Below are 18657 nucleotides of genomic sequence, written 5' to 3'. Positions count from 1 at the left end.
ATGGGTCTATATCCATACCATATGTTAATCTTGGAACCACCAAAGATTAGACACATTATTCTCAAATTCAACATAGACATGTACCAAGTATCTGAAATGATTGACAATACCTGGTTGGACAAAAAACATTACTGAAAATAACAATCTCTAGCAAAATTCCTGATTCTGAATATTCTCATTAAAATTATACTGTGTTACACTAGAATAGTAAGTACTCTTCATTGCTATAAATCACAGTGATGTTTTCTAGATAGGGCTACACTCCAAAAATGATCTGTCAAATAGTTAGTTAACAGCATCATATTTTTATATTGTAGATATTTGGTCAGCCACAGACATTTAGTCAGAGTTTATTAGGAACAGGACAACAGAATTTTGCTCAGTTGAATCAACATATCAATAATCAAATTCAACCTCAAAATGTCATGACCTCTCAACTTAACAACCAGATAACCAATCAGATGTCCACATCTATGAATAACCAATTTACTACATCCCTCAATGATTCTATGGTGACGTCCATTACCAGTCAGCATGGAGGCCAGCTAGAGGGTACCATTTTTAATCCAAATAGTTTCCAAATGCAGGTAAGATAAAATTGTCATCTTGAATTGGATAAGTATAGGAGGGAAGGAGAATATCTTGATTCTATTGAAGGAGACTTGTTATGTTTTTTTGAAAATGAGACAGGTAGATTCAACTTTTAAAAGTATATGCTGCAATAAAATGAACAGTACGAATATGACTCAAAGTAAGGGAAAACAAACAAAAACTTAACGACGACTGTGAAAAATTAAGAAAAAAATGTACAATATATATTTGACAGATAAAATTGACAAAAAAGTAAAACTTAATGAGGGATAAGAAAAATTAGAAGGAAAAAAATCCAAATTGATATATTTCTATCATTATCCGTATATTTGAGAATTGTTTATAATAAATATTTGCGACTCAAATTGTTGATGGTTTCCTCAATATTCCTATTGTAAATCCTACGCATCGATATTTTTTTTGAACGAAAAGTTGAATTAAAGTGAAAAACAGAATATATGTAGACCATGTGAAGGTAAATCAGTTTTGACATTTTGATTGAATTTTCAGGGACAACCACTGCAAGATCTAAATTCATTGAACTTTAGCCAGGGAGTGACCTCTTTGACCACAAGTCTACCAAGTACTTCTATGCAGAATATACTGCCTACAAGGTATGGTAATTGCTGGATTCCATTTTGAAGTTTGTCATAATGTTTGTTCATGAATATCTACACTGAAAATGTTAAAACAATTGGGAAAGCTTATGCATAAGCAAAAATACAAAGAAGATATGTGTGATAGATATCAGTGACATAGCCTTCCAGGTCCAAAAATAAAAGGTTACACAAAAAAACAAACAACAATACAATTGTACAGTTTGCATGATTACTGAAATTTAATATTGAAGGAGATTTCTTTTTACACAACAATCAAGTTTTATTCATATATGAATAAAATGAATATTGTTTTGATCGTATTTAAATTATAACCAATATGTATCATAATTTACCAAGTATTTTGGCTTCAATTGTAAATTCTTAAAAAAAGGAAGACATTTAAAATATTTTCATTCAGTAAACATAGAATAGGCACTGATGAGGGAAATAACCATAAGTATATATTTTCATTCATTAATATTTTAGTGACATATCCATTTTGGAGGCACAGGAAGCAGAAACAGTGGACAAGGACCAACCTGCAGAGCCACCCCAAGGGACAGAATCCTTACAAAAAGAGGATGATGATGGAGCTAGACAGTATCCGTGTACCTTATGTGATAAAGCTTATAAGAAGTCATCTCATCTTAAACAGCACATGAGATCTCACACAGGTATATATATCTCTTAACATTATGAGTTTAGTGTGTGCAAGAAATCCTACAATAAGATCTTTATATGTTGCACTTATTATATTATACTTATCAATTTGTGGATCATCCGATGTAGTAAAATTTTTATTTTCTTAGACTCTTTATTTGGTGTTTTGACATTGTACAGAGGTAGTGCGTCTTTCTTTGAATGTGTCTATATTAACATTTTTAAAACACTAAAACTAAAGTAAAAAAAAGCAGTTGATTATAATAAATACATGTATGTCTCAAATCTAGTTAGTTGTTTCATTGATATCACATGTATTGTTAGGTGTTGCCTTTTATAAGGAAATAAAACATCACTTTAAAACAACATATGATTGTTTTCTGCCAATGAAAATTATAAGATCCTTATGACATATCTTTTTAATGTAAATATTCAACAATTTTAGATAATTTTCAATTGTATGTTACAGGAGAGAAACCTTATTCCTGTTATCAATGTAGCAAGAGTTTTATATCAGCTAGTGTACTCAGATCACACCAGAGAACTCACGATGCAGTCAAACAATTCCAATGTACTTTCTGTAAAGCTGAGTTTACCACTAATGGTTCATTGGTCCGCCATATGTCTGTCCACGATCGTCAGCGGTCACAGAAATGTCCTTACTGTGAAGAATCATTCAAATCATATAATATGATGAAGAGACATATGAAAACCCATAGTGATGGTATGTTCTTGTTATTCAAATTTCTTAACAAAGACTTATTTGATCGAAACGTGGACTTGGTATCTTTATATATTTATTTTTTTACTTGAGTGTTTGGATACTGTAATTTTTATTGTAAAAATATTTAATGATCTATTTTTCTTTTTTCTTCATTATTTTGATTTAATGTTATATGCAATACTGGGAACCAACTTATTTTCGTGGATCCATAATTTATTTCGTGTAAAACCCTTTCTAGTCCAGTTCACAGCTATTTGATTTTGTGACTTTCTCATTTACTTGATGTAGTTGAGCAAAGAAAAATCTTAGTTTTACTTATTCACAAAGATTAATATTGGAGTTATTTGTCTACTTGCGAAAGTCACAAAAATAATTCAATCACGAAAATAAGTTGGTTTACAACTCTCCAGTAGTACTGGTAGATGGAAATTATATTTTAAACTGTGATGGCTTTTTATTTTTTAGTGATTGAGGAGGACATAGCCTTAAACAAACGTCCTAAATCTTCGGTGATGAATTTAGTTTATGAAGAACAAGCACAAGAAATTGATGAAGAGGTCCAAGAAGAAGACCAACTTAATGTGTCCAAGAAAATATTGGAAGATTCATCAGACAAAGAAAAAGTTGTGGCAGATAAGGTATGTATTATTTATTGGTCAAAATTTTCAGTTTGAGAAGATAGTGGTGTCAGTAATCTTTTATTTTATTGGGGTATATAAGTTCTAACAGAAGCAGATACTAAGTAGTATACATGATAAGAGCTATTATCTGGCCCCTTGTAAAACAAGCATTTTTATGATGACATTTACCAGTTTAACTGACTGTCCTATGATTCTATAATACTTTTAAGTTTTTGGAATTATGATATAAAAATTATATATACAGAATAATAAAACATACTCTGAAAATATAGAATTTATTTGTACAAGGCTTTGCTGAGCATTTCTAACAGATTTGAACTGATTCCAAGTGAAATATATGTTTTGATACATCTTTTGATTGTTCTCTTCAGACTGTAAACACTTCGAACAGTTCCAAAATAAAAAAAAGTATCATAAAAGTCATCTATTTTTGGAAAATGACGCAGTCATTGTTCCATAACTGCCGACCTGAACTTCATTACATTTCTCTGCCTACCGCGCTTGGTTTCGTATTTCCTATTTTCCATACAAACTGGAATCTGCTTGTGTTATCATTATGCATCATTGTGTAGTATTAAATCAGCCAGGACCCAGTTTACACTGGTTTTTGCTTGTATTCCACTACACTCGAACAAAGTGTTGTAGTTTGACGGGAACCAGTTTTAGAATTTGTAAACTACAAAACTTAATCGGTTATTGTTCATTCCGTTTTGGTGTTTCATACCGACTTATATGGTTTGAATAAGCTTAAGACCCTTCAAACATTAATGTGATAGGTATATTAAAGATTGTTTTACAAAAGGATTGAACTGTTTTACTTTCAAAGTCGTACTATAGGGATATCTGTCATATACGGATTTCCACTCTCACCGGTTAATGTCTTCTTTTACACGTGCTTTGGAAACTTCCTGTTCAATCGCAAGTTTTAAAATTGTTTTTGAGTGAATTAAACTTATTTTAACAATCATGAAGCGTTCCAGAATCATTTTAAAGCAGTTTCTTCTTCTCTTTGGTGATGGAAAATAGGTTTTCTCAAGAAAATACCGCAAACGATCGCAGAGGAATTGAAACGTACAAGTCAAGTCGGCACCTGGTTAAATCGGCATCTAGTCAAATCGGCACCTATTCGACGTCAATTCGGCATCAAATAATATTTGTTATAATATTTTCTATTCAATTAATTAATTACTGTTACCAAGTACATAGTGAATATGTTGTTGTGTATTTTGTGCGCCTCTTCTTGCCGACCTCTTCTTATTTTCATATGAATCGGAGTTCCTCCAGACACTTGTCAAAAACAAGAGGATCAAAGAAGCCAGATTATTTAATTTCACTTTCAGATATATTGATGATGTTCTTTCCTTAAACAATCCGAACTTTTCTGATTGGGTTCCATTAATATATCCCCCAGAACTCGAGATTAAAGAAACAACAGACACGGCTTCCTCCGCCTCATTTTTAGACTTATATCTCGAATTTGACTTACACAGTCATCTCAGTACCAGAATCTATGACAAACGAGACGATTTTAATTTCGAAATTATAAATTTCCCCCACCTTAGTAGCAATATACCAACTTCACCTGCATATGGGATATATATTTCCCAACTTATTCGATATTCAAGAGCTTGCAGCTCCTACTCAGACTTTGTAAAACGTCATCAGTGTCTGAGTAGAAAGTTGATGAACCAGGGGTATGTCAAAGAACGTCTCGTCCTTTTTTTTAAAAAGTTCATCGGAAGGTACCAAGACCTTGTTGATAAATATTCCGTATCAACTTCTCAAATAATACACGATGGTCTTGATGTATAGATTCTGCGTACTGATGTTGTGTATCATCTTAACAACATGTTTTATTGTTCTTTTATTTGTTTTTGTTCTATTATTAAGATTACTTTTACTGTTGAATGGTTTTATGTGATATCCGTTTGACGTGGCTCGGTACTTATACATCTCGTCAATGTGTTTGTATTGGCTTTCATTTTTTGGTGATTTGTTTTGTATATGTGACTCTTTGTATTTCTTTTGTGCTTATAACGTGACTCTGTACTTTAAAAGATCCCGTCAGTATGATATTTGTCTATAATATGTCATTATGATATATTTCTATTATGAATTACTTGTATACGTTGAACCACAAACGTCAAAATCAATCAATGGCGTAGTGGAATTGACAATTTTTGGATTCTCATAAATTCTATGTATAACTTTTGAACTAGTTTGAATCTCGGTCTATTTCTGTAATTTATTCTTACATACTTTTGATTTTTTAACTCGGTATGCGTACATTGCCTATGAAATATTTTTAAAATTGTTTGTATGCACATTGAACAACAAATTTATGTGACGTATATAATTTTTCTAACGTCAGACACTCAAATCAATCCATGTGTTCTTAGACAGTAGATGTTATTGTGTCCTGTTAAATTGTTCCCTTTAAAAAGTTTTGGATTCTCATATATTCTATGTATAACTTTTGGACTAGTTTGAATCTCGGTCTATTTCTGTAATTTATTCTTACATACTTTTGATTTTTTAACCCTGTATGCGTACATTGCCTATGTAAATTTTAAAATTGTTTGTATGCACATTAAACGACAAATTTATGTGACATATATAATTTTTCTGACGTCGGACACTCAAGTAGATCCATGTGTTCGTGGATAGGTTTTTGTGTCCTGTTAAATTGTTCCTTTTAAAAGTTTTGGATTCTCATAAATTCTATGTATAACTTTTGGACTAGTTCGATTTCTGTAATTTATTCTTACATACTTTTGATTTTTTAACCCTGTCTGCGCTCATTGCCTATATAAAATTTAAAATTGTTTATAATCCAGGTACTTTTGATAACTATTGTATGCACATTGAACGACAAATTTATGTGACGTATATAATTTTTCTGACGTCAGACACTCAAATCAATCCATGTGTTCGTAGATAGTAGATGTTGTTGTGTCCTGTTAAATTGTTATACGATGATGACTGATGTTCCCATATTTTGACTATTTTATTGATTGTGACTGTTTATTTAACGCATCATGTAAATGTAACGGAATTTGATGAGACTGTTATTAAAGTGAGAGGGTTAGCGCTATAGAACCAGGTTTAATCCACCATTTTCTACATTTGAAAATGCCTGTACCAAGTCAGGAATATGACAGTTCTTGTCCATTCGTTTTTGATGCGTTTTGTTTTTTGATTTTGCCATGTGATTATGGACTTTCCAAATTGATTTTCCTCTGAGTTCAGTATTTTTGTGATTTTACTTTTTTGGTAAACCACGAAACGAAAGTGAATATGTAGTGTATAAAGGTAAACAACGAAGCCCTTACCAAAGCTGTTGTTTTAACAATTAGACAATTTGTGTAATTGTAAAAACAAGTCAATTATTAAAATAAAATGGAAAACTATGAGTCCCTTTCAATAAATCAAACTTTCATGCCAAATAATTAGCAAATTTAAGGTGTTTGTTTTTCAGTAAAGTTTAAACAGCATTAAACCAACAATCCTGTAAAATGCTCAACTGGTTAAAATAATGCAGAAAAATACACAATATCTCATGTATTAGTCCAAATAATTATGACGTCTGGCAAGGCTATTTTATTATTTTTCTGGGACGCCTTCCTACGACGTTCGTAGGAAGGCGTCCCAGAAAAAAAATTAACATAGCCTTGCGGTCATAGGAACGTGTTCCAGAATAAAATTAAAAAAGCCTTGCCAGACGTAATAATTATTTGGACTACTCATATATATATATATCATTAAAAAACACCAAAAAAGTCATTAGTTGAGAAAAATAAATATATACAAAATGTACATGAACACCCAAAAATGTGAAAGTTAGTATTTAACTCTTTTTGCTTAAATACTGAAAAAAATTCTGGCAACCCCTTTCTTATTTTTACCCTATTGCTTAAAATACTGTTAAAAATATATATTTAACATGGGTGACAAATTGACTATATCAGGTGTCGATTTTAACCAGGTGCTGATTTGTCCAGGTGCCAATTTAACTAGGTGCCAGTTTGACTAGAATTCTTTGACAAATGTTTGAAACTATCTGAGTTTCATTAGACCTTTGATAGCAGTAACAAAAAGATTATTTACTTAATATTTTGTGGGAGAAGGGGGTTCAGACTGTGTGGTATCAGGTCTGTTTGTGCCCAATACATTTTCGCACCCTACACGTTCGCACACTCCACTCATTCGCGCCCAATTTTAATTCAAATTCAAGTTGAATAATTGGAAAATCATGGTTGTTGTTTTAAATTGCTTTGGTGTGAATTCTGAATGTATTTATAGCTTGGTATGAGTAAAACATTGAAGATTTTAAAGGAAAAAACACAAAAGATAATTGTTTTTAACAGCTTGGTCCCATTGATCTGAAACAACGAAACAATAAAACATAGAAACCAAAATATAGCAATCCACTAATATAACCAAAACATGATAAAATTTATTCAACACGCAGAAACAAACATAGTCAGAATCTCACTTCATTTTGAAACAAGTCAATGAAACAAGTTATAGCAATACACTAACCAAAACATGATTAAGAGTTATTCAACACAAAATAAAACGTTGACAAAATACCACTTTATTTAGAAAGAATTATTATTATTTTTAGCAATACCTTATCCAAAACATGATTAAGATTTATTCAACACAAAAAAAAAATTGCTGTCTCACTTTATTTTGAGACAATGACAACAATTTTACTTATAAGAAAACACTTGCTTACAGAGTTATTAAACACAAAACCAATTAAGATTGGGTGCGAACATGTAGGGTGTGAAAGTGAAAGGGGTGAAAATGAGTGGGCGCAAACGTGAATGGAAGCGAACAGACCCAGATTCAGACTATGTACCAGTGAGAAATATACATGCCTTTCTACGGTATTTATTTGTACAATTCAGCTAGTCTTGACCTATTCATTTGTCTTAAAAAACAGCCAGTTGTCACCTTCACTTCACACACACACACACATATACGAATATCAATTATATGCTCACAATACATGTTGCATTGTTAAACTAATTACGGTATGTGAAAATCAAGACTTGCATAAAAACTATCCCAATATTAGAGACAGTGGCGTCATTTTTCTTCAGAGCTTTCAGCTCTTTGATTAAACGAAGTGAACAATGGAAAATTCTAGGTTTTGCATTCTTTATGAAAACTCTAGTGAAAAACATTATCAAAGACACAAACAAGGTTTTTCTCAGTAACTCTTCAAACCAAAGTTTATTTGGTTAATGCATTTTGAATTTACAAAAATTGCATAGTTGCAGTATAACATTTAAAAAAAATTGTTGAAATATTTTGTACTTCGATTTATTTTATAAAAAATATTTGAAGCTTATTTTGATAGAATGTGATGTTATGAAGTATCACCATATTTGCTAAGATTGTATATTGCAGTATAACATTTAAAGAAAATACAATGTTGAAATATATTTACATTGATGTAACTTTATACAAAGCTATATGAAGCTAACTTTGATTGTCAATTACATTAAGGATGTCATTAGTATCATATTAAAAAGATAATATTCTTTTGTGTTTCTATATTTTCCAACATAAAATTTTGTGTTTCCAGGATGATGAGAATGATGAGGATGATGATATGTACAAACATGCACACCAGTGTAATCATTGTAGTAAAAGTTTTAAGAAGCCCAGCGATTTAGTCAGACACATAAGGATACACACGGGTGAAAAACCCTTTAAATGTGATACGTGTGGCAGAGCATTTACTGTCAAATCTACACTGGATAGCCACATGAGAACTCATACCAGTAGTAAGTATACATAATAGTCACATGAGAACTCACAGAAGTAGTAACTCATATATAGACAGCCACATGAAAATCATGGTAGTTGTAAGTACATAGACAGCCACATGAGAAAATATGATAGTAATGAAAAAGCTATTGTGACATGGGAAAACATGGCATTTTTAGTAACTAAATGTATATTGTCACATATTTTTAACTGGTGAACACTTGATGAGTTAAAGAATTATGACCAAATTTATTTAGAGTTATTTCCCTTAGACTAGTTATTGGTATGTTGATTGTCATTTTGCAGATTGCAATTTGTTTCCATTAAGGTGGTACCCAACACTTTCACTAAAATAAATGTGGCTCGTTTAATTTTCATAAAATTTGGACAGAAGTATTTACTTTGACCTTTTAACAAAAATATGAAAATTTCAAAAATTTTGAACCAACCGTTTTTTTCAGAAAAATTACACTGGTTATATAGTAGTTTGACAAACACCAATTTTGATCATTGAGAAGCTTATTATTCCCTTTACAACACAACGTAATTAAAACGTTAAGCTGATTTTACAGTAGTGTTAGGTACCACCTCAAGTAAAGTATTGTTTTAACCAATTTTATTTCATCAACAACGAGTTGAAAGCTGAAATTTTTTTTTTTTGAAAGTATTGAATTTCTCTACTTAAATAAATCCTGAAATTTCTCAAGTTTTTCATATTGTGTAGTAAATATGTATGGTATCATGTATAGCTTTAAAAAACATTTATTAAAATTAATTATTACCTTTCATAAACATTTATATTTCAGCAACAAAGAATTACAAATGTCACGTGTGTGCAGCCATGTTTGCTACAAAAGGAAGTTTAAAAGTTCACTTGAGACTACATACAGGTGCTAAACCATTCAAATGTCCGCATTGTGATCAAAGATTTAGGACATCAGGAAATCGTAAAAGTCATGTGTTACAACATTTCAAATCAGAGCCTCCGAAAAGGAGGAAGGCAAGGGAACCAGAAGAATCTGTTCAGAATGTTGACTATGTATCGGCAAATGATGTACAAAATGTGATGACAATTAATCAGAACAATCAAAGTCATGTGATTCATTTAGACCAATCAATGCTAGGTGGTCACGGTATATTACCTGTACAATTGACTGTACCTAATGACACTCCTCTTGCAGGACTTTCAGAAAGTGCACTAGCCACCCAAGTATTACAAGGGTTAGAAGGCATACAGTTACAATTGACAGGAAACCAGGGCGTGCAAATTACAGGACTTGACCCTAATATATTTTCACAGACTGTTCAGATAGATGCTAATTTGTTACAACAGCTTCAGTCGCAAGGGAACATTAATATAACAATAAATCCAAACATACTCACTCAAGCGTTACAAACAGCAGATCCTAACATTATACAGAATGTTCAGATACAGCAGCAACAGGAAGCAATCAACCCTCACATTATAGTACAACCTATGTCTGGTATCACTGACCAGAACATGATGGCTACGTCTTGTGCTAGTGTAGTAATGGCTGACGGAGCACCCAATTCTTTTGTGGTGTCAGGAGATGGAACCATACCCAGTGATCAGGTAATTATGTTATTTCAGTCATTTGGTTGTCAGAGGTACTGTAAACCCAACTAATTTAGTGAGGGATTTATTTTTGCGACTTTCACGAGTAAAACATATCATGAATATGAGAAACCTTGATCTTTCTTCAATTAAATTGCTGTGAAATGCACTAGAAAGGGCTAAACACGAAATAAATTATTTGAAAAATAAGTTGGTTTACACAATAAGGAATTAATTATATAAATTATTTGAAAGACTGGAATGAAAATCTTTATAGATTTAGGAAAATTTAATGCTTGAGAATTCTAATTAAAGATTTATATAAAGTTTTTAGATTTAATAGAATTGAATAAACAGGATTGATTTATGTTTGTGTCGAATTTGTGAGTACTATTTTTTGTTGAGTAAGGTAAGATTGCAATGCAGACAAATTACTGAATCATTTCAGTCATCTACCTTAACCTCTTAGGGTATCCCCTTCAAACCAAGGGCAAATAAAAAAGAAAAAAAACTTGTCCTGAAGGTTTTTTATCAGCTAGTGATCTAACTTATTTGCCAACATTGTCTGAAGAAATCATTCAGTGATGTCCCAAGAACAACAAGTTAAGTTTAAATAAATTTTGTTATTTATTCTCCCCTGGTCACCGAGAGACCTGCGGTAACCCCATCAACCTAGATCTTTATGAATAATTCTTCCTTGTTATTTTTTTATACCAGGGGTACACATATTCTCCCCTGTTGGTCGAGAGACCTGCGGTAGACCAAACAGAATGGCTGGTGATGATAGTTAACCCAAAAACATAAATTAATATTTTGTAAAGCATTATTTCATTTCTTTTTCAGATAACAGTTACACAGGCAGATATAACTGAAGTAGATATAACTGAAGGTATGGTGGACATGGGTCAAGTAGATGATGATAACCATGAAGATGACGATGATGACGAAGTGGACCTAGATGACAGTCTAGAGGATAACTTACATGGGACTGTTGACGATGATGCACTCCTACAACAGACTATAGACCATGATAATCTGACACACGGCAGTCAGTCGGCTAATATCAGTCTGCAGGATGTATCCCAGGCAGTTAATCCTGTCACTGGAGAGAATTATGATGATTCTTCTCGCCAGTATAAATGTCAAGTAAGTTTATAATTTCTCTCAGTTTACAATTTCTCTTGGTAAAATATATATTATTTTGATACAAATTGTGTTTTTGAAAGGTAAAACTTTGTTAAAGAATATGACAATTCAATCATAAAAGACAAAAAAATGGGAGCAAAGGAAAAATGGACAGCTTGAAGTGTGTAAAAATATGAAGATGTGGTAAGATTGCTAATAAGACAACTTTCCACCTGAGACCAAATAACATAGACTTATATGTGTAGGTCAACAGATAGCAATATGGAAGAATAAAGATTTTTATACGACCGCAAATTTTGAAAAAATTTTCGTCGTATATTGCTATCACGTTGGCGTCGTCGTCGTCGTCGTCGTCGTCGTCCGAATACTTTTAGTTTTCGCACTCTAACTTTAGTAAAAGTGAATAGAAATCTATGAAATTTTAACATAAGGTTTATGACCATAAAAGGAAGGCTGGTATTGATTTTGGGAGTTTTGGTCCCAACATTTTAGGAATTAGGGGCCAAAAAGGGCCCAAATAAGCATTTTCTTGGTTTTCGCACTATAACTTTAGTTTAAGTTAATAGAAATCTATGAAATTTTGACACAAGGTTTATGACCACAAAAGAAAGGTTGGGATTGATTTTGGGAGTTTTGGTTTCAACAGTTTAGGAATTAGGGGCCAAAAAAGGGCCCAAATAAGCATTATTCTTGGTTTTCGCACAATTACTTTAGTTTAAGTAAATAGAAATCAATGAAATTTAAACACAATGTTTATGACCACAAAAGGAAGGTTGGTATTGATTTTGGGAGTTTCGGTCCCAACAGTTTAGGAATTAGGGGCCAAAAAGGGACCCAAATAAGCATTTTTCTTGGTTTTCGCACCATAGCGTTAGTATAAGTAAATAGAAATCTATGAAATTTAAACACAAGGTTTATGACTATTAAAGGAAGGTTGGTATTGATTTTGGGAGTTTTGGTCCCAACAGTTAAGGAAAAAGGGGCCCAAAGGGTCCAAAATTGAATTTTGTTTGATTTCATCAAAATTGAATAATTGGGGTTCTTTAATATGCCGAATCTAACTGTGTATGTAGATTCTTAATTTTTGGTCCCGTTTTCAAATTGGTCTACATTAAGGTCCAAAGGGTCCAAAATTAAACTTAGTTTGATTTTAACAAAAATTGAAACCTTTGGGTTCTTTGATATGCTGAATCTAAAAATGTACTTAGATTTTTGATTATTGGCCCAGTTTTCAAGTTGGCCCAAATCGAGGTCCAAAATTAAACATTGTTTGATTTCATCAAAAATTGAATAATTGGGGTTCTTTGATATGCCAAATCTAACTGTGTATGTAGATTCTTAATTTTTGGTCCAGTTTTAAAATTGGTCTAAATTAAAGTGCAAAGGGTCCAAAATTAAACTAAGTTTGATTTTAACAAAAATTAAATTCTTGGGACTCTTTGATATGCTGAATCTAAACATGTACTTAGATTTTTGATTATGGCCCCAGTTTTCAAGTTGGTCCAAATCAGGATCTAAAATTATTATATTAAGTATTGTGCAATAGCAAGTCTTTTCAATTGCACAGTATTGTGCAGTGGCAAGAAATATCTATTTCACAATATTGTGAAATAGCAATTTTTTTTTTAATTAAGAGTTATCTTTCTTTGTCCAGTATAGTAAGCAAGAAATATCTGCAAGAATTTTTTTTAATTGGAGTTATCTTTCTTTGTCCAGAATCAACTTAAATCTTTGTTATATACAATATACAATGTATATTCACTTTTTACTACCAACTGATAAATTTAAATAATCTTTACCATTCAGTGATAACAAGCAGTTTTTTTACATCTTAATATTTTATGATGTATTTAAATGAGTAGTAATTGTTGCAAACTCCATTAGAATATTTTAATTGAAATTAGTTTTGGAATAAGGGAAAGGGGGATGTGATTAAAAAATTGGGTTCAATTTTTCTCATTTGAAATTTCATAAATAAAAAGAAAATTTCTTCAAACATTTTTTTGAGAGGATTAATATTCAACAGCATAGTGAATTGCTCTAAGAGAAAACAAACATTTTAAGTTCATTTGAATACATTCATTCTGTGTCAGAAACCTATGCTGTGTCAACTATTTAATCACAATCCAAATTTAGAGCGGAATCCAGCTTGAATGTTGTGTCCATACTTGCCCCAACCGTTCAGGGTTCAACCTCTGCGGTCGTATAAAGCTACGCCCTGCGGAGCATCTGGTTATAGATTGAATATATATTTTATGTTTAATGTTTTGAAAGTATCAATTGAGCTCTCATAGATTCATGTGCTGCTAGGAATTTTGTTGTATGTTCTTTTTACTAGTTTTCATAAATTTGAGATTTGATATTCAAGTATCTTGTATTTTAAAAGATTTGTGATAAGTCTTTCAAGAGATCTGGGCATTTGAAAGAACATCTGATGATTCATCAACCGGACAGTAAACCTAGATTTAAATCTCCAGGCAACCACAAATGTCAACATTGTAATAAAGCTTTCCAGAAACCTAGTCAGTTAGAGAGACATATACGTATACATACAGGTATATATAGCTATAAGTATTTATACCTCTAACTTTACTATCTTAAATGCTCTGTTATTTCCAGTGATAAATTATTTTGTATTACAAAGATTAGTAATTATACCCCCGCTTTAAAAAAGTGTTGGTATACTGTTTTACCTCTGTCTGTCCATCAATCTGACAGTCTGTACGTCCCATGAAAACTTTCGTCACATTTTCTCAGGAACTTCAGGATTCTGAAATTTGGTTGCAGGGTTCATATAAGTCAGCTATACCATGTGATGTGTTTTCAGATTCATCACTCAACGCCTACTTGTTTATCGAAATATTTTGGCAGGGTATCATCAGTGAGCATTAGCTCACAGTTTCACTTGTTTAGAAATGATTTTTTTCCCATAGATTTCATCTTTACCACAAGTTTTTAAGCTTTTCTGTACTTAGTAGAGCACTTAGTTACCTACCGATTTTCAAATTTCAACGACAAGAGCGTGACATAGAATTTTTTCAAGGGCTCTGATACCCCACCCACTACTCCCATAGGGAAATATGATATTTGTAGACAGTTTGACCTTTAACTGAGTAAACTTTTTTCAGACCCAAGACAAAGAATACAAAAGTCCTTCATACCTATTACGGATTGCATGTGTATTACCAAAAGTATTTCATTTTCGGATTTGATGTTATTTTAATGTTTAGTTTGAACATATGTTTATATTGTTTAAAAAATTCCAGTTGAATTAAAAACAATTTGTATTTATACTAAAAGTTTTGGTGTTTTATTCTTAACTAATAATTTTCTGTTATATTTTGTCATGTTGTACCAATACTGTTTTGATTTTATGGTTATTTCAAATCACAAGTTTTGTAACCCGTAGAAGGGAAAAAACATATTTGATTTGTTAATATGTGCACCAAAAAAACACCTACAGACAAATGATGTATAAAGATTATGAATTAATTAACTAATAAGCCAATAATTTTGTTTAAAAACAATAACTCAAAACTCCACAGACAAATAATATATATTTAGAAACAATGAATTCAAAAATCTTCAGAAAAGTTGTATTTCTACAAATTTCCACACATACAAGTACAGTATGAAAACTGTATTTGTGAATAAAGATTGCCTCCTCGGTTTTTCGCATTAGTAAAATTGATTAAAAAGGTGTGTGAAATAAACTGAAATTGAATGTTTACAATCTGTAATATCAATTATTGTGTTTTTGTATCTAATTAATGGGGAATTATGCTAAAATATACCCAAGAAATATTAAAAACCTATATAATAATCATTATATATTGTAGGTGAGAGACCATTTGTTTGTGAAATTTGTTCGAAATCATTCAACCAGAAAAATGCTCTACAGATTCACATGAAGAAACATAGCGGTGAAAAACCACACAGGTGCTCATATTGTGAACTAGCATTTACTCAAAAAGGAAATCTCAAAACTCACATAAAACGTGCTCATCATATGGACATGGTACATTCTATGAACATTCCCAAATCATATGTACCTCCTGCTGGTGCTAATGTGAATATCAAAACAGAAGGGGAGGGGGGTAGTATTCATGAGGATGGAATCAGTTATGATGAAATGGCTGATTTGATGAATGTGATATGAGCCAATACAAGTGCTCATTGGTTAAAAGGCTTGTATTCGAATGTGTTCTATGGACAGTATTATTACAGAGAGGGGGAGAGTTGTTGTACTTATGAGGATGGAAACAGTTATGAAGAAATGGCAGACCGGATGTGATACAAGACAACACAAGTGCTCATGTGCTCATTATGTATAAGACCATTATTTAAAAATGCATTATTTTAAAAATTGATGTAAACAATTATGTATGTGAATTTTATTTAATAATAATCTGTGAATGAAAGTTATTTTTTATGTGTGAGTTTTAAAATGGGATAATGTGGTAACTTAACGCTGACTTCACACACTGCCAAAATGAATTACTTAACACTGAATTTACACACTGCCAAAAAATTACTTAACACTGACTTCACACACTGTCAAAATAAATTAACAAGAAAATGTTTTTTTATGAAAGCTGTTGTTAAGAGTTACAGCTATTTAATAATGAAAAAATTTCAAATATACAAATTCTGTGGTAGTTTCTAAAATCATAATTTAAAAAATATCCTTGGCATAGCATATAACCTGACTTGATGTATGCATATTCCTGTATCTAACACTATATTCTTATTTTAATACTTCACAAATATAATTATTTATTTTATTTGCAATAACATTAGAATGTTTACTGAACAAAATATAGTGTTTCCTGAAATAGTAAGAATAGAAATGAATAACTTTGGAATTTAACTTTAATTTAGATTTTTCATGAATTGTTCTTGATTTTTACACAAATTGCAAATAACTGAGCTGTGAAAGAATGTGCTATATAATGGTTTGAAAAATCTAGTCATATTTAATATTAAATTAACAAAAGCATCAATACTGAATCTCATTATCACCTTCATTGAAGAGATTATTTTTTAAGTCAACATGTCTGTCATTAATTCAGAATAACACTGTTAAAAATAAGGCCTAATGAGTTTTCATTATTACTTGGCAACCAATATCAGTTAATCATCAACATTTTGAGCCTCTTAGAAGATCATGTAATGGTTGAGTGAACACTGTTACTTTATTACACATCAGATAACAAATATGTTTGTCACAATTTTTCTTATAAGCTGAAACTTCTTAAGAATTTCTGAGTCAGATGATGGTTTATATGATAGAATTGAATGAAACTTGCAAGTGTTTAAGCATAAGCGCCAGTAGATTGGTAGAGCAGTTGTCAAAAAGATATTTTAATTTATTTGAATGCATGTTATAATTCTCCATCCTGAGTTTTCATTCAAGTTGTTTGCTGATTTTTAAGCCTTCGTAAGAACTAATTGTCCAGTTGACACCAAATGTAGCAGAAAGAATTCTCTGCCAAATTTTAAGAAGCCCATGGATCTGTTAAACTGGATTTTCCTGGCTAGACTAGCTGTCAGCACACATACTTCTTGCATGCACAATAAGGAGTCTGCATTGCCAAAATTTGAATGAACTGAACATTTTCTTAAAAAAATGCCAATATGTATGATCCCATGTTATGTAAAATATTCTTAGACTTTGTTTTTTCACAACTTTTATAATTCAGGTAGACAAACTCTTTGAAAATCTAACCCTGGTACAACAAAGTTTAATAGAATAGTCTGTACCAAAGCCATTTGCATGTGTGATCTGTGATAATGTTATGTGTGAAATTATAACTTGAATATATGGTCATTATTTGGTGGTTACTTGTTGAAACATAAAATGATTTTTAACATGTTATATGTTCCATGACATTTTTAGTGACTTGGACATGAATTCATTTATTTGATTTTGTTGTGTTAGTAGAACTTGTTTAATATTGAACAAGTAATTTGATTTGTAATAAAAATCATTCATTGCATTGTGATTTTTTGCTTAAATTTAATGATTGTTTTAAAATCTATTCTAGTTTTCCATACTATGTATATGAAATAGAGAGGTGTGGTATGATTACCAATGAGACAACTGTCCAACAGGGTCCAAATAATTTAAGCAATGATTTATAAGTGACCCTATGGCCTTCAAAAATTTGCAACACCCATACCTTGCACCTTATTGTTAGCTGTAAAAGTCCCCAATGTGACATAATGGGAGACAGTTCAAACAAAATAAACTAAAGTTTCTCTAAATATTACAAAACAATAAACAAAAAACAGATATATAACTAACTTTGACCCAAGATATCTTTTGAATTACAGGCTTCTGACTTGGGACAGGCACATACAAAATTTGATCATATATGTACATACTTCACGTGTTTATTTGATAAGAAGTTACTGAGCTCTTACATTCCCTTGAACTCTGTATGGGTTTGATTTACTCAACACTTTGTTTCTACGGAATTTCTGACATCAACACAAAAATGGGTACCTCATTTTGCATTTATGTTTCTTTTAGGACTGTTTTAAAAATAATTGTATCATCTCTTATATTTTTCAAGTTGATAGCTAGATGCAGAAAACATTGGTAACAATTGTAATTCAAGGGACAATAAGTAAATCTTAACATTATGAACAGTTATATAACGGTTTGAAACTTTAACTCTTATGTTGGGGTTTAAATTTTAGACTTGTGCTCATGTTGGTTGGCAGGCATAATTAACTTAGCACTTTTTTTTAACCAAGGATTATTGCAGCTAAATTTTGACTATGGTTGGTCCAGTAGTTTCAGAGAAGAATTCTGTATAAGACTAGATTCTAAGTGATGAGAGTAGCTCTCCCTAGTATTCTTCCCCTCCCCCTGGTCAGTTGCCATTCTGTATGCCAGATTTCCCTTTGACCAAATACTTTTGAATAGTT

At 31.5% G+C, this 18657-nt stretch overlaps 1 protein-coding gene across 2 annotated transcripts in view; it reads left to right on the top strand.

Annotated features, from left to right (window-relative positions):
- The window catches only part of LOC134721252 (zinc finger protein 236-like), a 33387-nt gene extending 15667 nt beyond the window's left edge, over window positions 1-17720 (top strand). The window contains exons 15-25 of one of the 2 annotated variants that reach the window (XM_063584091.1): window positions 318-587; window positions 1102-1205; window positions 1677-1864; window positions 2320-2574; window positions 3040-3212; window positions 8815-9016; window positions 9806-10593; window positions 11419-11721; window positions 14108-14276; window positions 14850-14912; window positions 15561-17720. In XM_063584091.1, the coding sequence (XP_063440161.1) occupies window positions 318-587; window positions 1102-1205; window positions 1677-1864; window positions 2320-2574; window positions 3040-3212; window positions 8815-9016; window positions 9806-10593; window positions 11419-11721; window positions 14108-14276; window positions 14850-14912; window positions 15561-15880 (2835 nt within the window). In that variant the 3' untranslated portion in view covers window positions 15881-17720. The remainder of the gene's footprint in view (window positions 1-317; window positions 588-1101; window positions 1206-1676; window positions 1865-2319; window positions 2575-3039; window positions 3213-8814; window positions 9017-9805; window positions 10594-11418; window positions 11722-14107; window positions 14277-14849; window positions 14913-15560) is intronic. The other variant, XM_063584092.1, reaches the window with a different exon arrangement.
- Window positions 17721-18657: the final 937 nt, after the last annotated feature.

Source organism: Mytilus trossulus, chromosome 6 (assembly GCF_036588685.1).
Source record: "Mytilus trossulus isolate FHL-02 chromosome 6, PNRI_Mtr1.1.1.hap1, whole genome shotgun sequence".
NCBI lineage: Eukaryota > Metazoa > Mollusca > Bivalvia > Mytilida > Mytilidae > Mytilus > Mytilus trossulus.
Note: the sequence above shows the minus strand (reverse complement) of the source record. Positions and strands in the feature narration are given on the sequence as shown.